This window comes from Lycorma delicatula, chromosome 7 (assembly GCF_047948215.1).
Source record: "Lycorma delicatula isolate Av1 chromosome 7, ASM4794821v1, whole genome shotgun sequence".
Lineage (NCBI taxonomy): Eukaryota > Metazoa > Arthropoda > Insecta > Hemiptera > Fulgoridae > Lycorma > Lycorma delicatula.
In genome coordinates, this window is record NC_134461.1 from 79,542,602 (window position 1) to 79,564,388 (window position 21,787).

General features: G+C 29.7%; 3 protein-coding genes and 1 long non-coding RNA gene across 10 annotated transcripts in view; 3 read left to right on the top strand and 1 right to left on the bottom strand.

Moving 5' to 3' along the window:
• LOC142328000 (N-glycosylase/DNA lyase-like) overlaps positions 1-1,358 on the top strand; it is a 14,887-nt gene extending 13,529 nt beyond the window's left edge. For all 4 annotated transcript variants that reach the window (XM_075371434.1, XM_075371435.1, XM_075371436.1 and 1 more), the window contains exon 6: positions 1,198-1,358. In XM_075371434.1, coding sequence (XP_075227549.1) covers positions 1,198-1,302 — 105 coding nt within the window. In that variant the 3' untranslated portion in view covers positions 1,303-1,358. The remainder of the gene's footprint in view (positions 1-1,197) is intronic.
• Positions 174-14,588, bottom strand: LOC142328001 (uncharacterized). Of its 2 annotated transcripts, none has more exons than XR_012757148.1 (2): positions 14,480-14,588; positions 174-1,273 (listed from the first exon to the last, which is right to left on the bottom strand). It is a non-coding gene; the product is annotated as an uncharacterized LOC142328001 (long non-coding RNA). The 2 variants fall into 2 exon arrangements; XR_012757149.1 differs by lacking the exon at positions 14,480-14,588 and adding an exon at positions 13,957-14,469.
• Positions 14,589-17,278: 2,690 nt separating this feature from the next.
• Positions 17,279-21,787, top strand: part of LOC142328273 (uncharacterized) — a 54,526-nt gene continuing 50,017 nt past the window's right edge. The window contains exon 1 of one of the 3 annotated variants that reach the window (XM_075371969.1): positions 17,279-17,490. In XM_075371969.1, coding sequence (XP_075228084.1) covers positions 17,450-17,490 — 41 coding nt within the window. In that variant the 5' untranslated portion in view covers positions 17,279-17,449. The remainder of the gene's footprint in view (positions 17,491-21,787) is intronic. The other 2 variants (XM_075371975.1, XM_075371972.1) reach the window with 2 other exon arrangements.
• LOC142328272 (decapping and exoribonuclease protein-like) lies at positions 17,499-18,758 on the top strand. The gene has a single exon (XM_075371968.1). The coding sequence runs from the start codon at positions 17,548-17,550 to the stop codon at positions 18,667-18,669; it is 1,122 nt and encodes a 373-aa protein (XP_075228083.1). The 5' UTR covers positions 17,499-17,547; the 3' UTR covers positions 18,670-18,758.

The window sequence follows — 21,787 nt, forward strand, 5'->3', positions numbered from 1 at the left end:
ACTGAAATGTTAATTTTCTTTTTTCAAGTAGTTATATACATACTGTTTAAAAATAAATTACCCCTTATATTTTTGTTTTAAGGCCATGAAAATTCTAATTATTACTTTTTTTAGAAAAGTGAAAGGTAATTTTAATTACCTTTCACTTATTTACTAGTAAAAAAGAACTCAGAAATAAAAAAAAGATTTATTGCAGCAAAAGTCATAAAAATTTGTTCATTTTGGTTTTGGATAATGCAAGACTGCAATTCAAAGACTGATAATGTAAGTACAAAATAATTTATCACATTTAAATTACTAAAATTTCCTTTACTGCTGCTGTGATATTGAGATCCATATTGAGAAATTAAGTGCAAAGCTGCCTTTTGTATCATTTTCTACTGCTTTCATTCTGGATCTTCACTGTATTATATTTTTATCATCCTAAGGAATATTCTGCCATCCTTCCCCACTGCTTGTTCTTCAATCTGCGCAGGAGCTTTTTACAGTTTCACTTAGATTGCTTTCATCTTAAATATATAGGTTTACTTTTTTATCCTTATTTTTATCATGCATTAATGATTATTGGTATTTTAATGACTGGGGATGCGGATCCTGTGACAGTACTTACATGAAAAATTAAGGTAAGTATGTGTCTTTTATCTCAATATTCCGTACTAAGTGGTTTAATAGAATTTAAATATATAACGGTACAGAGGAATATTATGAATCCTAAAAAGATTAATTTTAATAGTGTATGTATCAAAAGTGAAATAAATACTGAGTAAAACAAATATAATCATTAGTTAATTACACAGCAGTGTCTCAACAAATGTGAAAACTATTATTTACAGTCTTCTGATGACTATGTATTAATACTTAGATAATGTGTCATACTGTATGCTTTAAACATAATAAAATTAAACTTTTCCCATCCTTTAAAAAATATGAAATTTAGTTTACACACTATCTAAGAAAAAAACACATATTAACATTAATTCATCAACTGATCACTTTTTGCTTTTTTCTAAAAGGAAATATCTACTTGTTTACTATAAAAAATTTTATAGCCTTTTTTTAGTGTTACTGTCAACTAATTAAATAACTTCAATCTAAATAATTTTTATGTTTATTAACTACAATGGATAAGAAAAAATAAAGAATTTTATTGTTTGTTTTTCGAAAATAGGTCCTGTATGTAAATTTTTATGTTTTCAGATCCTTTTCTGTGCTGATTTGAAGAAGTTTCAAACATTTACTCAGTCTACTCCATTAAAAAGAAAAAAACTAAATTCTGGAAAAAAAACAAAAAGAAGAAGATAAGATTATTAGATTTATGTTATCATAAAAGATTAAATTTTTTACAATTTCATTTAAAATTATGTTATTGATATATTCATGATTCCAAACATGCTTTTCCTTCAAAAGGACCTTTTTCTTTCTTTTTCCTGCTTAGCCTTAAGACATGTACTTATTGCATAAAAAACATGTATAAGATTTATTACTACATGCATTCTCCTCTTAATGTCTGAACCGTTTATCACCCAGGAAAATAAAATGCACCAAAATTGTAGTCTTATGTTAATATTGAAAATCATAAGCACTGATACAAAAAGTATCATTTCCAACCTCCAAGAGATAAGTGAATATTTGATTGTGAAGGAGTTTAGATTCTCTGAATACAATCATATGGGCATTTATTGGCAACTGGACTAATCCAAAAAGGATTAGCATTACGTTACAGTATACCCTTAGTACATTGTATGTACAAATGTATATTTGCAAATAGGACCACCAACCTTTTTCTTTATTGCTTCCTTACTATTAATTAGATGAAGCATGATGTAAATTGTTACTTAAGGATATTTTTATGTAGGTTATTAGTAATGAAAATCTAACAGACAAAAATAAGACTGTACTCCATATCCCATTATAATCTGATGGGTATGTAACGCTTTCAGTGTCCCAAGGATTAGCATCCTAGAAATTGAAGGAACATTAGCCTATATGTAGACAAAAACCTGTTCAATTAACCCAAAAAGAAACATATGTTTGTGTGAATTAGCACATGTTATTGGACTTTTGATAAGAAAATTGGAAAATGTATATTCCTTACACAAATGGTGAGTGCCCACAAAAGTAATAAGGCAACAATGCATACAAATTTCTACATTATGAAAGTTGTATTTCATATAAAAATTTAGCAATAATTTATTACAGTATTATATTAATGGAAAGATTTTTTTTAATATTACTCATACCCACATATGATCCAGTTCTATCAACTGTCAAAAACTCAGGTTTTTTTAAATGACTTATTTAATTTTTAAATACTGTTTAAATGTTGGAACTTTAATTTTCATTTAATGTAGGTCTTTTAAATTTAAAGATCTTTGACTTTGGTTAGATTCACTCGGCTCATCTCAGTTCACAGCTCCTTTCAGATGCACTCGGCTCTTTACAATCACATGGCTCCTTTCAAATGCATTCGGCTCCTGACGATTCAGCGGCTCCATACACAGTAATTATAAATAAGCAAGCTCATCATTCATTCAGACAGTCCTATTCCAATCTTCTATTAGTCTACTAAAAGTCTCATTACATGATATTACATACAATAAATTTATATAAAGTTAGTAATGTTATACAAATGAATATATTACAGTGAAAATAATCAGAATCGTAAGATCATAAAGACTTATTTATTTAAAGAATTGGCACCAGATTTTCTACATACACACATATCATAATCAATCATAATACATACATTCATCGATCTACTGCTTAAAAGGAACTCACAGTATCTAAAGCAACAACATTTACGTAACACCTTTCTCAATTTACTTTAATTTGATTTACATTGTATCATTGTTACTGTAATATCACTTAATTCATTTCACATTTTAATAATTTACATTATTGTCATTATGGATAAACAATTAATTAGACAAAGAGGATCAGTAAAGGCTTCTATAATGAGAATTTGCAACTTTACTAATAACTTTGATCCCTCACTAGAAAATAGAATTGACTTACAAATTAAGGAATTTTCTTAATTTGCAAGACAAATACGACATCATTCAATCAATACTTGAAACAGAATTTGATGATGATTTATTATAAGATCGTGAACAAGACTTACGTATTACAGAATGCAAATTAAATTTAATAATGATAAAAAATCATTAATAAACAAATTAACAAATGTAACATTTAAACTTAAACAAACTCGACTACAACCCATTAATATATCTGGATTTAGAGGTAATGTTTTAGAGTGGCAACTCTATTTTAATATATTTATAATAGTTCATAATAGAGGTGCTATAACTAACAGTCAAAAACTACACTATCTACATTCTTCTTTGAAAAATGAAGCTCTAGCTATCATTAAAGATCTCCCAATAACAAATAGAAATGATCTTGTTGCTTTAGAATTATTTAAAATTTATAATTTTTTTCACAATGCTGAATGCATTCTATAATCAAATTAAACAAAAAAAAGAATCTGTAGATACTTTGTCTTAATTTATTAATGAGATTTCCTCAAATGTGAACTCGCTTAAAGCAATGCAACTTCTGTTACATACATATGAATTTATATTAGTCCAACTTCTAACATCTAAATTGGATTATAATGGCTCAAGATTGCGGAAATAAGATCAAATGAAAGGTTTCCCACCTTTACAGATTTCATTGAATTTCTTAATTCTAGACGAAAACTTTTAGAAAATATTAATCCCTCAACCTCTGACACGCAAATGAATGCAGATAACAAAGCCAAGGAACGTCGTAAAATACAACCTGATCTTTAACCAAATGTTTTAATTTAAATCCTAATAAACAATACAAAAGACATAATCTTAGTTATGCAAAATCCAATTTGTATCAATGTTCATTTTGTAATTCAAATCATTACTTATATCAATGTAAGGAATTTTTAAATTTGTCCATAGATAATTGTTTATGTAAGGGCCTTTCTTAATGATCCCAGTACTCCAAAACCAAAATTTGACAACCACTAATTGGGGTCCACATTGATTCCAAAAAATGTTGTTCAAAGAGTCTGTGTAAGATTTGTGGTAAGAAACAATACACTCATTCATATGGACAAAATTAGTCATCTTAAGGTAGATGGCAGTAAACCTGAAAGTATAACCTATTGTTCATTTAAAGATCAAGCAAATGAAAATATAATTCTGTCAACAGTTTTATATGTTGGTAACAGTTGTATGTTGCTAATATGAAAGAAACATAAAAACTTTAAATTTATATTGGTAAAGCTTCAATATGCAGTGTATGAATGGAATATTTGTGTCGATTTGAAGGTAATTGCACTTATTTGTGGTCTGCAGGTTGGTTACTCAAAGTACTGTTGTTTTTCATGTGAATGGGATAGTAGGGACAAAAAAAAACCATTTCATTAGAAAAGAATGGCCTAAACGCAAATCATTCCTGAACAGAAACATGACCCATTGTGTAATCCAAAAAATATGTAGTATACCTTTGCTAAACTAGGATTAATGAAATTTCATTACGCCATAGACAGTACTCCTGGTTTTATGTACTAAACAGAAGTTCATAAAATTAGTGGTGAAAAAATTAAAGAAGAAATATTTGCGGTCCACAAATACAATCAGTAATGCATGATGAAAAGTTTGAGAACCAGCAGCTTGGCAAGCATTCAAAAATGTTACTAAGAGTTTTTTTGAGAAATAAAAAGGTGGAAAATTACCGTAATGTTATCAACTATCTTATAAAAATTTGGGTTGTATGTCCTTAAAAGTATATTTCCTGCACTTGCACCTAGATTTCTTCCTGGAAAATTTTGGCACTTTCATCAGGAGATTTCATCTATGGAAAAGAGGTATCAAGGCAAATGGAATCTTAGTATGCTGGCCGATAATTGTTGGACCATCAAGAGGGATGCTCCACAGGTGAAATATAGCAGAAAATCATCATTTCTTACTTTCTAGGCGAGTCAAATGTTTGAATATTGTATAGTTAAGAATGCAGAAAGTATTAAACTGTTTGAAATTATAAATGCCTGTCTCTCAGAAACCTTATGTGATGGAAAAAACCAGTATATTTGAATTCAGGAGAAAAATACTATCAGAATCACATATTTTTCTTCCGGAGACAAAAAAAATTCCTTTTTGTTTCCCAGTGTAGTTAGTTTAAACTAGTATAAATTCTAATTAATTATTTCAAACTTAGGGTTTTTAAAATAATTTTGTTTTCTGGTAAAATTAAAAATGTTAATACTAAGGGTGAAATGCCATTAAAGCTCAAGAAGATGAAGAAATTTAATAGAAAAAAATCAGGTGCTGCTAAAATTTAATAAAATGTAATGCATAAAGAATGTAAATAGTCCAAAATTATATATTTTTGACTATTATAATGAATTAGTAAATTACATTTCCTTTTTTTTTAGTTTTTCATTTTGTATATACATATGATAATTTAGACATTTGCACTGAAGGTTGTTGCTAAAATTATAATCATGTATATTCTCAAAGTTCATTAATTCAATTTGTTTAAAATGTAATTCGTCGAGTAAATATCAGTTACCAAATCCTCAAATTTTTTTATGAAAATTATATAATTTTTTTTTAAAGAATACTTTGTCAATCTTAACTTATTCATAAATAATTATGAACCTCAATTTGTTTATTAGTGACAAAATAACCAGTAGATTCTAGTAATAAACTTAGCATAAAAGTTTTTTTGTATACCCATTGTAACTTTTTACGGTAAATTCAAAAGTGATATCAGAATTTTTCCTTCACCCACAGTTTTTGTATGATAAAATTTTTTAAGCATTGTTTTTGCAGAATTTTACTTATGGATATAAAAGAATATATTTAATTATTTCTAACAGAATTTGGCTGGTTTACAAACTTATGAAGGCAATTGCTGCTAACACATGATTAGTTTGTTGTAGGTTCTGACATGTCAACCCACCAGGGTTGGTCTAGTGGTGAATGCGTCTTCCTAAATCAGCTGATTTGGAAGTCGAGAGTTCTAGCATTCAAGTCCTAGTAAAGCCAGTTATTTTTACATGGATTTGAATATTAGATCGTGGATACCGGTGTTCTTTGGTGGTTGGGCTTCAATTAACCACACATCTCAGGAATGGTCAAACTGAGAATGTACAAGACTACACTTCATTTACACTCATACAATATCGTCCTCTGAAGAAATTATCTAAACGATAGTTACTGGAGGCTAAAAAGGAAAAAGAAAGGTTCTGACATGTCAACCCTATCCTACATCAGAATACTGAGCAGTCTTCTGAGTCACACAATTAATAAACCAGTATTGTTTAAGTATTTGTTACGTATGCACCTACCATGGTTTCATTCTGTTTTTATTTACAGTTATTGTGTCAGTGAATAAGTTTGCCAATAAAGTGCATAAATGATCAAAATAACTGTTCTGTTCTGTATTGCAAAGATAAAAGGAATAAGTAGTTAAGCCAAACAGACCCTGCAGTACTTGAATTTACTGTCTGCTATAAGGCCAGTCCTTCGCAGCGAAGACATCTTCATCCTTCAAAACTAGAATATGAGGTACTCAACTGAAGTTCAACATGAGGGGCAAAATGATCCTACTTTTGTAATAGAAAACGCATAGTATTGAACTTCATCTGATAACTAAACATAAATTAAACAACCTTATTTGGGATTTGAACTTAGAAACAAGTCGAGCTTTTGATCTAAGATCTAGGAGCTGTAATCTTTTACATGCTGACACAAAAGTGTGTTTCTTTTGTAATCATCAGGAAGAATTGCAAAATTTATATTCTGAAAAAAGTAGTTTTACTGTAACAGTAATTGTGCTTATCTGGATGCACCTAATCATGATCACAACTCGACATAATAGAGATTGCATTGATTCTTCAAAAACTAGTTTAAAGGCTGTCCTTTTGCACAATGTTAACAGATTTCCTTCTGTCCATTAGCTTATGCAACTAACATGGAATACATAAATAACAATAATCTAGTTAGAATAAAATTCAATAAAAGAACCATTGAACCATATGTTGCAAATTAAAAGTCATCACATTATTAATGGTTTTGCAGCTCTATGAATGGAACAGCAGGGACTAGACAAATCATGTCATGAAGAAATTGGCAAAACATGAAACACTTAAGCCTGGACAGAAAAATGTTGTACACTTTCCACTAGTTGGGAACTGATTCTTCTACCTACACTCCATTAAAATTAGGACTTTTAAGGTGATAGAAAAAAATGTGTTTGAGGATTTCATTATTTGAAAGAGAAATTCCTCATGTTAGAGATGCTGAAATCTAGGAAAGAATTTTTGTAGGTCCCCAAATAAGATCTTGATTAAAGACAATTTAAAGAAGTGTTAAGCTGAAAAGTCAGTGTGGAGATAATTTAAAAGTATTGTGCTTAACGTTTTAGGAAATCACAAATCCCCAACCATTTTGATGTTGTAAGTGAGTTATTTAGTCTACAAACATATGGAATTAATATGTCCTAAAAAATTTATTTATTGGACTTGCACCTGGATTTCTTTCTGGACAACCTCAGCGGAGTCAGTGATGAGCATGGGGTACGCTTCCACCAGCAAATCTGTTATGGTAAACTGGTACCAGTGACAGTGGAGTCTAAAAATGCTTGCACATTATTGTTGGGATGCTAAAGAGTGATTTCCAGATGCCAAACACAAAAGGAAAATAACAATTACCACATTTACAAGGTAAGTTGAATGCGTTGATGTAAATTTTTTTTTCAAAGTTTACCTACGCATCATGAAAAAAAAACCGAATGGAGAAAATTTATATATTTGAATTCAATGTGAAAAGTTCTGTTAAGATCACATGTTTTGTTCCTTACTGTTATCTTCAACTTATATAAACTATCACAGCTTATACCCAAACAGTCATTCTATGAACTCTTGGTTTCGTTATAGTCGGATTTTCACCACTTGTTGAAAGCTGTGTTTTGACAGTACCTTCTTTTTGGCATTTACAGAAAGGGACAAAATTATAAAAAATAATAAAAGTTTAACTGTATAAAAATCCTTTTATTTGAATTTGTATTCAATGTTGAAAATGAAATTGACAATTTGTGAAGTTATTAACAAAGCCACTATTGTATTCATACAACTTGCCAATCAGAATGAAGAACAAGATGTGCAATGACAGAATTCAGTAGTTTTGTCACACCATTTAGCTAGTATAATGTAGGACCTGATTATAGTATAATAAAGAATCTACTACATCCATTAATGCACGAATTGACACATCAGTGTGTGCAGACACATCAAGTTGTGCATGTTGGTTGCCAATGTTGTTCACTTACCAAAGCTGTAAAGACATTGCAAGAAAACCCCAAACGCCAGAGAATTGTACTGGAACCATTATTTATCAAATGGCATGAATACTTTGAACTGTTTGAAAAAGATTATAAGACCATATAAGGCAATTATATGGTCAGAAATAACATGAAAATCACTGATATTGTGGAAAGTGATCAACCAGTCAGCTTTTACAGCAAATAATTAACAATGTAACTAATAGTGCATGTCAAATAAATTTTCATTTATGTAATAATTATTTTATTTTTGTAAATAAAATACTTGAAAATGAGTTTCATTTAGAAATGTGTTAATCTGTATGAAAACCCCGTTTATATTTTAATAAAATGTTATTTATTTTATATTCCAAGTCAATCAGAAAATAGCAAAAAAGTGACATATATCACAAGATTATCTTTTTTTTTTCAACGGATGTATTAGATGTAACTAATGATCAAAGCAAGAGCAGCCTGAAATTAATGTTAAACTGGTTTGCTTCATTTCAATATATTCTGATCCAGCAAACCACAATAGATGCTCAGTAGAAAACTTGTCTCTTTAATAATTATTGCTGTATTTCTAATTTAACTTATTAATTCAATGGTCTATTATATACCATTTCAAAACAGGATTATATAATTAATTACTTTTTTATGAGCAATCTGAAATCAAAGTTCAGATTAAATTGTTTATTTAGTTAGTCGAACATTAATAACTAAAAGTAAAATCACTAAAGAATTCTGCTTGAAGACTTTTTCTTTGATCTTAAATTTTGAAAGATCTTCAACTTGTCGATATTGAACTTCCTCCTTTTATCACCAATAATTTTTTTATGTTTGTGAACGCACTACATTTTCCAATGAATTATTTTTGCGTATTCATATTATTGCTATAAATTCAACTATTAAACTTTAAAAAACATGATTGTTTAAATTTTTGCAAACAATTAGGCCTACGTTTTAGAAATTTTACAAATTTAAGTTCTGCACAAGATCAAAGCAGAACTGATAAACAGTTTTGCAGTTCAATTTTTTTTTAAAACATGTTAGTATAGCACGTAATATTGTCCAGCAATATACAAAGCACTTTGTAAACATACAATAAGTAATAACATCACTCAGAGGTAAAAAACATTACAAGCACAAATACATAAAAAATACACTTTTTATCCCCCCCAAAAAAAAATTAAGTATACATGGTTATGTAGCACAAAATTATGTTCTAATTGAACATCTTATTAAAATTATATTGCCATATAGTACTGCTTACCTCTAAATGATTAGCAGCAGATGAGCATTGTTGTGCAACAAAAACTATGCCTTTCAACAGTTGCTTCAGCATTTCCTCTGAATTGCAGATTTTAGCTTCTCAATAATTATTTTACTGTAATAAGCTCTATTTATTGTAGATCTCCTTAATTGGTAATGTTGCAGTATTTGATTATAATCCCAATAAACAGCACTTTTGCTAGTAGTTTGTGAATTTTTTCATTCCATACACTGCCGTTTACTATTGGGCTTGAAATACCACACCCAGTATAATTACCAGTGATAATTCTAAGAAAACATCATAGTGAGCCAAATTTTATAGTCCATGATATTTGTTTATGCAGCATTGTTAAGTTTTTTTTTAGCTTCATCTTATACAAAGTCCATTGTAAACAGTTTCATAGACAGAATCATGATTCACTTGTATACCATCTGCAATTTCATCAAATCTACATATCTGTCTTTCAAAAATAACATATTTGTTGTTTACAAATTGGAACACACTTCTGGCTCCTTCGTAATACCTGTATGACCATTTTTTTGTTTTTCAATACACTCCATTGTAAAATACTGTTAACATATTGTGCTAAAAGTCTTCAGTAATGATCATCACAAAACAGATTACAGATTCTCTTCTTTGGTGAAAATGGAAAGCAAAGCAGCAATGGTTAACATTGCAGTTGTAACAATAGAACTGTGCTATCTTCAAAGTAATGCTGAAGTGTTAAGTTGGAAAAAATGTATACCATCTACCTTTAAAAATGGTAGTGTTGCCAACAGAAAGACAAATGTGAAGAAAACAATGCTGATAATTATTGAAACCTTCATAGAATCATTGCACATTGTGGTACTAGGGTGAATGGTCTTTTTGCAAGTAGCCTACTTCAAAAGAGTATATGATATATTTAAAATGAGATAATTTGATTTTAGATAGTTACAATTTAGAATAAAGATTTTGACTTATAGTGATAAATTAATTCAATTTCAAGATAAAATCTTTCCATGATACTTAACAGGTTGTGTAAATGGCCATATATAATGTATAAGAGACAAGTTTATTTGGCAGTTAAATTTGTTCTTGAATTCCTGCATTGAAGGAAAAAGACTTAGTGCTGTTATAAACATATGTGTATTTACGTGAAACTGTTAATTGAATAAGTTGTATGTATAAATTAGGTAACACTTAAAATACCTCAATGATTATAGTATCTTAATAAGTCAGCAGTAATTAATTTAAATTACTTTACCAAGCAGAAAGAGTAAGTTAGAATTTTGTCCCAAGTTTGTTATGACCTAAATCAGAAAACTGGAAACAATTTATTCCAAACTATTAACACAATTGTAATTTGAAAATTAACAATAAAATATATTTCTTTATGCAATTAACATTGAATCAAGTTTTTTTTATAATTACTGGGTAATATCCAGTAACCTTCTCATTACTCAAGGTCATTAGGAATTTTTCTAACCCACAGTATCCAGATTTTGTTAGTATTTAACTAAATTTAAAAAGGAGATTTCAGCAAGATGTGTTTTTCTTTAATGTATATATGAGAGGTTATGTCTAAAGTAAAGACAATTTCATTGTAAAAAAATTTATTCTGAAAACTTTATAAACATTTTTTTTATTTCTGAATCGACCTTATACTACTCTGTATAACTGCCACATGAATTAAGACATTTATTAAAGCGATACACCAGCTTCAATTACCCTAGATATATTCTTCTGCCGCCGGTCCATTTAGCCACTGATTAACAGCATTTTTAAGTTCATTGTCACCCATGCTTACCAATCAAAAATTGTTTCAATTTCCCAAAAAATTGGTAATCAGAAGGAGCTACATCCGAACTATGGTGGGTAATCATAAATTTCCCATCCAAATGTTCTCAATAAACCACATGTCGGATCCACAACATGTGGACGTGTATCGTGCAGCAGGATGACACCATCGGTCAGCCACCCATGTTACCAATTTTGAATGGCGCGCCACAACTTACATAGTTTTGCAGTAGGCTTCCGCACTTATAGTCGTTCCACGTGACATGAAATCAATCAGCAGTATGCCAAACCGATCCTAAAAGACTGTGTCCAAATTGCTGTGACTTGACCTCTGTTGGTTTGGTTGGTGACTGGGGATGACGCCATTCTCTTGACTGCCATTTTCTCTCTGGCATGTAATATGAAATCCATGTTTCATCACAATTGAATTAAGGCACACTAAACTTCTCCATTCCTGAGAATTGTGGTTAATTAAAACCCAACCACCAAAGAAACTGGTATCCATTACCTAGTATTCAAATCCATATACAAGTAACTGCCTTTACCAGGAATAGAACCTTAGAACTCTTGACTTTGAAATCAGCTGACTTGCGATGATGGGATCATCACTAGACCAACCCAGTGGATTTAGGTTTCTCACCTACGGATCTATTGAAAACTCAGCATTATTTATTAGTTTATCCATATTTTAAATAAAATTAAATTTAAAAAAAAATACTGTTTAATAATTCTTTAAATTTTAACTTTTTCTCAAATTAAAGGTTATGCATGTGTAGTGCATCAGAAATTCCAAAGCAGTCTCATTTGCATTTTTTTGTGACATTCCGTTAAGACATACGACACCCGAAGTGCACAAATCTTTCTGAAGCGTAAATGGTGATGAACAATGCGACCAATAACAGCTACTGAAACATTAGGAAAAAAGGCCAGGTTGGAAATCGTTGAGCGACAATCTTTTCTGATTTCATCAATAACGCGTTTCAACAAGTCTCTGTGATTATTGAGGGCCTCCTCGAATGTTCTTCATGCACAATAATTCTGTTATTTCTAAACCTTTCACACCATTTTGGGGCATTTCTTTCATTCATTACATTATCACCGTACACAGCAACCAACTGCCTATGAATTTCAGCCGGCTTAACATTTTGATGGTTTAAAAAACGTATGACTACATATTTCAGTCAGTGGCAAGATCAATTTCCTATTCATTTTATAACGTAATAACTCACACGTAATCAAAGATTCTACAACGCGACTTACAACAACAATGCAGTGTGTACATTACTAGCTACACAGGTTCGCCAACCTTAAGCAGAGAAATTTCCCAGCAATTTTTACTTTAGAGATATCCTTGTATATCTTGCTCCATCAAATTAATTTTAATTTTTTTTTTCATTTTGTTCTGTTGCAATTTTAAAATGAAAAATGTCTTTCAAAATGTATGAGCATAATTGTCTGCAGGTGCTTTTATCTCAAATTATTTTCATGTATATTTTCTTCACACATTTCATAGAGCATTATCTCACAGTTTGTTAATGCCATTCCAACTTATTTTTATCAAAATGTAGGTTTCTTACCTTCTTTCTTTTTTCTGTTTAGCTTCTACAACCACCATAAGGTATTAATTCAGAGGATGTATGAATGTAAATGAGGTATAGTCTTGAACAGTCTCAGGTCAACCATTCCTGAGAAGTGTAGTTAATTAACACCCAACCACCAAAGAAACTGGTATCCATGACCGTATTCAAATCCGTATACAAGTAACTGCCTTTACCAGGAATAGAACCTTAGAACTCTTGAATTTGAGATCAGCTGACTTGCGATAATGAGTTCATTACTAGACCAATCTAGTGGGTTTAGGTTTCTCACCTACAGATCTATTAAAACCTCAGCATTATTTATTAGTTTATCCATATTTTAAATAAAATTAACTTAAAAAAAATTCTGTTTAATAATTCTTTAAATTTTAACTTTTTCTCAAATTAAAGGTTATTAGTTGTTCTAACTGTAATCCTTGTTCAACACAGAGCAAACACACATATTCACTAATAAACATGTTTACAGAATATAGTATGTTGATAACACCATTTTATTTGTATCAAAGCAACACACAACTTTTAACATACATAAACAGCCAACACTAAATTAAAATTTATAGCTCAATATGAATATGACAGGCACATAAATTTCTTGATCTCACAATCACAAAAAGCAGTCAACAAAATCTAACTTTCAAAATTTATGTAAAAACCAACAATACTTTCATCCACAACACCTCAAACTACCCACCCATACATAAATTATTTACTGCAAACATATGATTCACAGATTGTCCACACATCTATTTCACTTGAAGAGCATTAGAAGAATTCTAAACAAAATACTCTGCACACACACCAATGGATATGACACTCCTACACAAAATAAATCACATTAACATGCACAACAAAGATTCTGAGCTGACAAAAATTAGTACATAATGTGACCTTTAGAAAAAAACAAAGCAGAACACAATAAACAATTAATGCTGTTTATGTCCTACATTGATAAATGGGGCATGGGTTCACACATTGCTACTATAATCACTTTAAAGTCCTTACCATGATAATTTCATCCTTTACAGTGATTAATTTGCCAACATTTTCATAACACAAATTCACCAATGCTACCAATTTAACTTGATATACATATATCTTAACAATTAAAATTGAAAACACAATTTCAGCTACATTCTAAATAGCTGTCTGCATAATTAAACATAAACTGGCATCGATATGAGCTGCGGCAAAACAATTTGCTGTAAATGACCATAAGAGCAAGTGCAAAATCTTTTTATTTAAATTGGCCTGGTTTGTATTTTTTTAAATAAACTACATTATAAAAGTGAAATAAAAAATTGTTACTGACTCAACCATTCTATATTAAAAGACGGTATACTGCTAAAAATTAGGAAGTTTTAATTTTTTCGCAATTTCACGTACAATTAAAAAAAAAGGTGGTAAATGATAATAAGCAAAATTAATTATAAGATTTGCAATCGGTTATTCAAATAATATAATAGTAAATCTACTAGAAATATAAATAACGGATTAATAGGCATTATAATAGATGAAAATGACGTACAAAAGATACCACCCTAACAAACCATACCATTAATCACTGAAAAATTAAAAAAGAAAACTATAAAAATAGTATACAATTATTTTATAACTATAAGAACTGTACATATTAGTATAATTAATGATTTAACTGACTGAAGTACAATAAATAATTATCAGTATCGAACTGCAACTCAGTGTGCAAAATTTGCAGCTACCAACGTCATCATTCCTCAGTGACATCACAGAGTAAAATCATATGTCGTCATTATTACGTCACGCAAAGCACTCAACTACGCGACCCTGAGAATGAACTTAAGTAACCCCAGCTTATAACCTCGATAATCCTAACCAACAGTAACAAAGAAAAATTTAATAAATTATATAAATAATGTTTTTATAAAATAAATCTATCACCACAAATGTTATATTCTTATATATTTATTAAATACTCTAAATTCACTGCAAACTTACTTGGACGCCACTTATCAGTTACTCTAATTAACCTGTTTAATAGCCGATCGTACTTTATATAATTTTGTCCATTAAATCTAAAAATAATTAAAGTATTTTCTTTGATAATATTTTAAAGAACTAACTTAAAATACATACCAAAATTTTTGAAATACGTAATCCAAAAAAAATTATTAAAACTGTTAAGATAATTTTATTTGGTTACTCAATATATCTATAGCGTCATCTCACTAAATTTCACTCATACCACTTTCACAGGTCATCGCATTTGAATTGTACGTCATAATACGTCACTAAAATCACGTCATGAGGGTCTTTTTTACTTTTTATGTCTTATGCAGTTGCATAGCACTCAATTTTACATGGAGCATTTTTGAGACGGGTCATTGACATTTCCTCCCCTGTCTCATCACCAAGTCGCCGAAATGGACTCGTCCATACCATGACCTACCTCAATGTAGAAATTGAGAACCTGTTCTAACAGACTAGATGTTCCACATAATGGTTTAGCTGATAGGTTGAACATGTTTGCTTTCTATAGCAATGCATTCAAAACGTCATCCTAAGCGGAGTTTTCGCTACCAGGAGAAAAGGAATCATAAAGATGTGAACAAAGTTCTGAGTATAGTAACAATGACGTCAGATTTCATTAAACTAGTACTATTACTTTCAAGATTGCATCATATTAATAATAGTAATAGTAGAAAAAACTTTTTACTATAACTGTTTTTCATTGATTTATTTGTTTCCTTATTTTTAATTTTATCGTGAAATTAATACTGAATTATCAACCCAACCATATTAGTCAATGTTATTTCTTTTTTGTGGTACTTTCTAATTATTGTTCCTAGTTTATTGATACATTTAATTTTGAAATACATCATACATATTTATTACATTTAAAAATTTATTTAACCAATAACCTCCTAACTTAATACCCTTAGATTATTTTATATTGACAAATGCTTTGTCTATTGTATCAATGCAGTATTTTTTTTTGTTTCACACACTTTTGAAATCCTTTTACAGATAGAAAAAGATTGAGTCAATAGCTAATTTGAAAAGTCTGTGTAAAAATCACAGCATATTTGTATCATGGATAATATACGATGCATATATGTAATTAGCATCAGTAGAAAAACTAAACAAGGACTGGGCAAATGGTACTCAGCCCTAGTCACATTTATAAAGTAAATAACTATATAAGTATTACTTTTTCTTCAAAGATGAAATTTTGATAGCTGTGTTGACTTCCAAGGCAGAATGGTAGTGATTTTATCTTTTATAAGTTAAGTTCTGGGTTTAAAACTGTCATGCAAATTTTTACATTTTTCATATCACATTTTCATACACAAGCCTCAAGTTTATGTGGCAAATTAATCTGTAAAAAAAAATTAAAAAATGTAAATACTCTATTAAATAATAATTATTAATTATACAGTTGTAATTAATATACATAATCCTTGTTTATTACACATTTCATGTTGTGCATCTCTGAACAAACATCTGTTTCTGAGAAACACAATTACAAATACATTGAATAAATTTGTTTAATGAATATATTTATTTAAAATAAGCAAACTTGTTTAATGTTTAAATAAATAAAATTTATTAAACATAATTTTACTTATTACCTTTTTGTTGGATGGTAAGTAAATTTTATTGACACTTGTTAGAAGTTATGTCTTGACTTAACTATCCTACTTCAATCTTTGTGACTTTCTGTTGGTAAAGTAATTTATTGGGCACAAAAAAGAGAAAGAAAGTTGATTACAAGGCATTTTGTATGGAACATTAAAATTTTTGTTAATGAGAGAAATGCAGTTTTACAATTTCTCTTTTATCGCATCTACACTTACTGCCTGTATTAAAGAACTTTAACTTGCAAAAATATTTAATAAAATTCTTTGAAGAAGGAAACAGATATAAAAAATGATAATTAAGGAGTTAATTTATGTTTAAAAATATTTTATTGAATGTCCAGAAAATAATCCAGTTACAATTTAAATAATTGAATTACAACTTAATACACCTAGCTGGTGATTACTTGAGATAGATCTATAATTATTTGCTCTTTAGATTTGAACGTTTATCTTAAACGTTAATAAAAAAATCAAATCTTATGGTAAATTTTGATGGTAAATTTTTGATTAATTCCTATGAGAAAAATAACCAAACAACCATGGAAGTAATTATTAATCTTCTGTTTAATTATTCTGACAAAAATTCTCGAGTAGAAAACTTTTTCCGACTTTCACTACTCATCTGCAATAGATGTTCGATTGTTAACTGCTGCGGCACCAGAGTCGATACATTATTTTTGTACTGTAGGTTGGTAACATTAGTTATTCGTCTCCATGTCAGCTTATGGAGAGTTAGAATTGTACGGAATTTTTTCGATCAGTAATTTTTTTAATCGTTGCATGCTGTAAAATTCATGTAACAAAACTATTAATGATTGACATCAAACTGTTAACCATAAATAAAAAAAAAGTCGCAAAAAAGCTTACAATAAAAGGTTATGTTTTGCTTACGTGTTGGATGTAACGATTACACAAAGTTGTAAGTTATTTAAGTAGTTTTTTTTATAGCAAGTAACACTTGTGTTTTAGTATCAATATGGGCTCCTCATCGCGTTTCGAAATGCAAATATTTAATGAAAATGATAAAGCTTCTACTTTAAACTGCTCCATGCCAAAGATTATTGGTTATTTTAGTGTAAATGGAAATAAAGAATATAGATCAGATGGTAGTCAGTTGAAATATATTTATTACTTATCTAAAAAAGACGAAGAGAAGGTGTCTTTCAATTTAAATCATATGTCTGATTTGACCGTAAAAAAGGATGATACCAATAAAACTTGGAATAAACTTGATCATATGTTTAAGTGGATTGGATTAAATAGTTCGCGATTGTTACCAATTGACGATCTTTTATTTTTAACTTATCGTGGTAATCTTACAACAGTCATGTGTTCACCGTATGAGAATAATGATGATTGGACAATTTGTGCCAGAATGTGTGATGGAATAGTTTACCTGAACAGTTTTGAAACTGATAATGATATTTTAAAATCTGCTAACGTGAGTGACTTCCAGAAGAAATGCATGTCATGGGGATTTAAGTTTGAACAGTTTGTTTTGACTGATGATCCGACAAAGAAACCAGACACTAATCTAGTACTAAATGAAAATGAAGAACTGTGCTGTGTATTTGAACGTAGAATTGGTGGCCATAGAATTGTGTATGGGGCGGAAATGGATGGTGTAGTATCTGATAAAATATTAAGTGTAGATGGACTTGAAGAATCTTTATCTAAAGTTCAATTTATTGAATTAAAAACAAGTCGTATCATTGAGCGATTCAATCAAGATAGAAATTTTCGTAGGTACAAAATGTTAAAATGGTGGTCCCAGAGTTACCTTGTGGGCATTAAAACAATTATTTGTGGTTTTAGAGATGATAATGGAATTGTAAAAATTCTAAAACGTTATGATGTTGATGAATTACCAAAATTAGCTTCAGGGTTATGGGACAAAAATGTGTGTTTAAATTTTTTAAATCGATTTTTACATTTTGTTAGGCAAGTGATATTAGAAAATGATAGTACAATTACTGATGTCTGGAAATTTGATTTTTTCCCTCGCCACCAAATTCATGCATCAAAAATTACTGAAAATGACTCTAATAAGTATACATACGGATTTGAAGAAATAAAAATTTCAAAAGTGCAAGGTTGAAGTTGTTAAAGAACATCTGTTGTTAGTGAAGAACAATTGTCTATTGTAACTAAAAGAGTTTTATTTTATTTAGTAAATGTGAAACCACAGGGTTTGTTTATTATAAGTGCCTTCCTGGTATTGCATTTACCATATCCTGATTTCATCAGTACTGTTATAAAGATTTAAAATCTTTTAAACCATGATATTTTCAGTTGTTACTTTACTACAAATTTAAACTTGTGAACAGCAGTAAAAGATAATTTGCAATGTAGTTTGCTTCAAAAATAGATTAGGCAAGAGTAGTCTATAACTTCTTCCATCGTGACTTCTAAAAAAGTTTTTTTTGTGTCCTAATAAAAGCTTATATTTTCAATAGATTTTCAGCTTATATAATTAGTTTGAAATTGGCATCTTATGAATTCTTTTTTTACATCATCGTACAGTTGACTGATCTGATGCCACTATTTATAATTTTCTGGGATGTTATTGGTTACACAACCATCATTACTTGCTTGTGAATTTTTCCATCCAAACAACTTCACTCCACTTTTTCTTATTTTGTTTTGTTTCATAGTACTGCAGTAAATTTTTATTTGATGTATTTTTTTTTTTTTTTGTCTTCAGTCATTTGACTGGTTTGATGCAGCTCTCCAAGATTCCCTATCTAGTGCTAGTCGTTTCATTTCAGTATACCCTCTACATCCTACATCCCCAACAATTTGTTTTACATACTCCAAACGTGGCCTGCCTACACAATTTTTCCCTTCTACCTGTCCTTCCAATATTAAAGCGACTATTCCAGGATGCCTTAGTATGTGGCCTATAAGTCTGTCTCTTCTTTTAGCTATATTTTTCCAAATGCTACTTTCTTCACCTATTTGCCGCAATACCTCTTCATTTGTCACTTTATCTACCCATCTGATTTTTAACATTCTCCTATAGCACCACATTTCAAAAGCTTCTAATCTTTTTTTCTCAGATACTCCGATTGTCCAAGTTTCACTTCCATATAAAGCGACACTCCAAACATACACTTTCAAAAATCTTTTCCTGACATTTAAATTCATTTTTGATGTAAACAAATTATATTTCTTACTGAAGGCTCGTTTAGCTTGTGCTATTCGGCATTTTATATCGCTCCTGCTTCGTCCATCTTTAGTAATTTTACTTCCCAAATAACAAAATTCTTCTACCTCCATAATCTTTTCTCCTCCTATTTTCACATTCAGTGGTCCATCTTTGTTATTTCTACTACATTTCATTACTTTTGTTTTGTTCTTGTTTATTTTCATGCGATAGTTTTTGCGTAGGACTTCATCTATACCGTTCATTGTTTCTTCTAAATCCTTTTTACTCTCGGCTAGAATTACTATATCATCAGCAAATCGTAGCATCTTTATCTTTTCACCTTGCACTGTTACTCCAAATCTAAATTGTTCTTTAACATCATTAACTACTAGTTCCATGTAAAGATTAAAAAGTAACGGCGATAGGGAACATCCTTGTCGGACTCCCTTTCTTATTAGGGCTTCTTTCTTATGTTCTTCAATTGTTATTGTTGCTGTTTGGTTCCTGTACATGTTAGCAATTGTTCTTCTATCTCTGTATTTGAACCCTAATTTTTTTAAAATGCTGAACATTTTATTCCAGTCTACGTTATCGAAAGCCTTTTCTAGGTCTATAAACGCCAAGTATGTTGGTTTGTTTTTCTTTAATCTTCCTTCTACTATTAATCTGAGGCCTAAAATTGCTTCCCTTGTCCCTATACTTTTCCTGAAACCAAATTGGTCTTCTCCTAACACTTCTTCCACTCTCCTCTCAATTCTTCTGTATAAAATTCTAGTTAAGATTTTTGATGCATGACTAGTTAAACTAATTGTTCTGTATTCTTCACATTTATCTGCCCCTGCTTTCTTTGGTATCATAACTATAACACTTTTTTTGAAGTCTGATGGAAATTCCCCATTTTCATAAATATTACACACCAGTTTGTATAATCTATCAATCGCTTCCTCACCTGCACTACGCAGTAATTCTACAGGTATTCCGTCTATTCCAGGAGCTTTTCTGCCATTTAAATCTTCATTTAAATTTGATGTAATAAATATTAAATTAAATCGCCGTGGGTAGCCACCTAATGCATTGCAACAAGAAAGAATATGGCACATATAGAAATATGATACTACTTGTTTGGGTAAAATAAATACAAGAAACAAAAGTTTGGTAAAAGAAAACAAAAGTAACTTTTAAGTGAAATGGTTTCTTATAAATGATAATTGAAACATTTTTTGTTTATTTTCATATATTTTTGAGTAAATTTATAAATAATATATTCTTTTATTTAAAAAAATGCACATGCTAATCCTGTATATTCATAAATAAGCTTCAATAAGTGATAATTTAAGTCATTGCAGAAGTGGTTACTGTGTAACAAATGAAACGCATTTCCTGTTGTGTGCTAATGTTTAAAATTTCAGGATGTTTACAATCTCCCACATCAGTTATCTATTTCATATAATCTAATCTTTATCATTTTTACCTTTTACACATTCCTTTATATTAAATGTAGACATCTTATAGAGCCCACCCTAGTCACTTATTTGTCTTAAAGGGATTTCATTTTTAATTTTTTTGACCCATGTAACTTTCAACATCTACCTATAACATAACATTTCAGAGGCTTCCATTCTTTTTCCTTTCTGTTTTCCAATTGCCAGTGTTTCATCCTTTTCCAATTGTATGTACACTGATAGAATATTTTTTTAATTGTTATATCTATTTGTATTTGATTTTAGCAGATTTATTTTCTGCATGAAAGTTCTACTTGCTTGTGCTAATCTGCTGTTGATATCTAACTAAATTTTAGTAAATTCTGTATTTTTATTTTTTTTTATTTGCATGGTACAGTAATTAAAAATCCTTGGGTACTATTGTGCAAACTGGAGAGGGGTACTCAATTTGTGCTGTTTTTAAATACAGCTATTTTGTATTAATTAGTGTATTTAGTTTAAATATCACTTTTTTTATTAATAATTTTTATATTTAATTTTAATTAGATGAGGTTAGCGACCATAAATTGTTAATATATGTATAATATCAATATAATCAAATCAAATATAACTTATGCTTGCTTCGT

Coding starts and splice junctions, on each gene's coding strand:
- LOC142328272 (XM_075371968.1), top strand. CDS start 17,548: ATGGGCTCCTCATCGCGTTTCGAAATGCAAATATTTAATGAAAATGAT.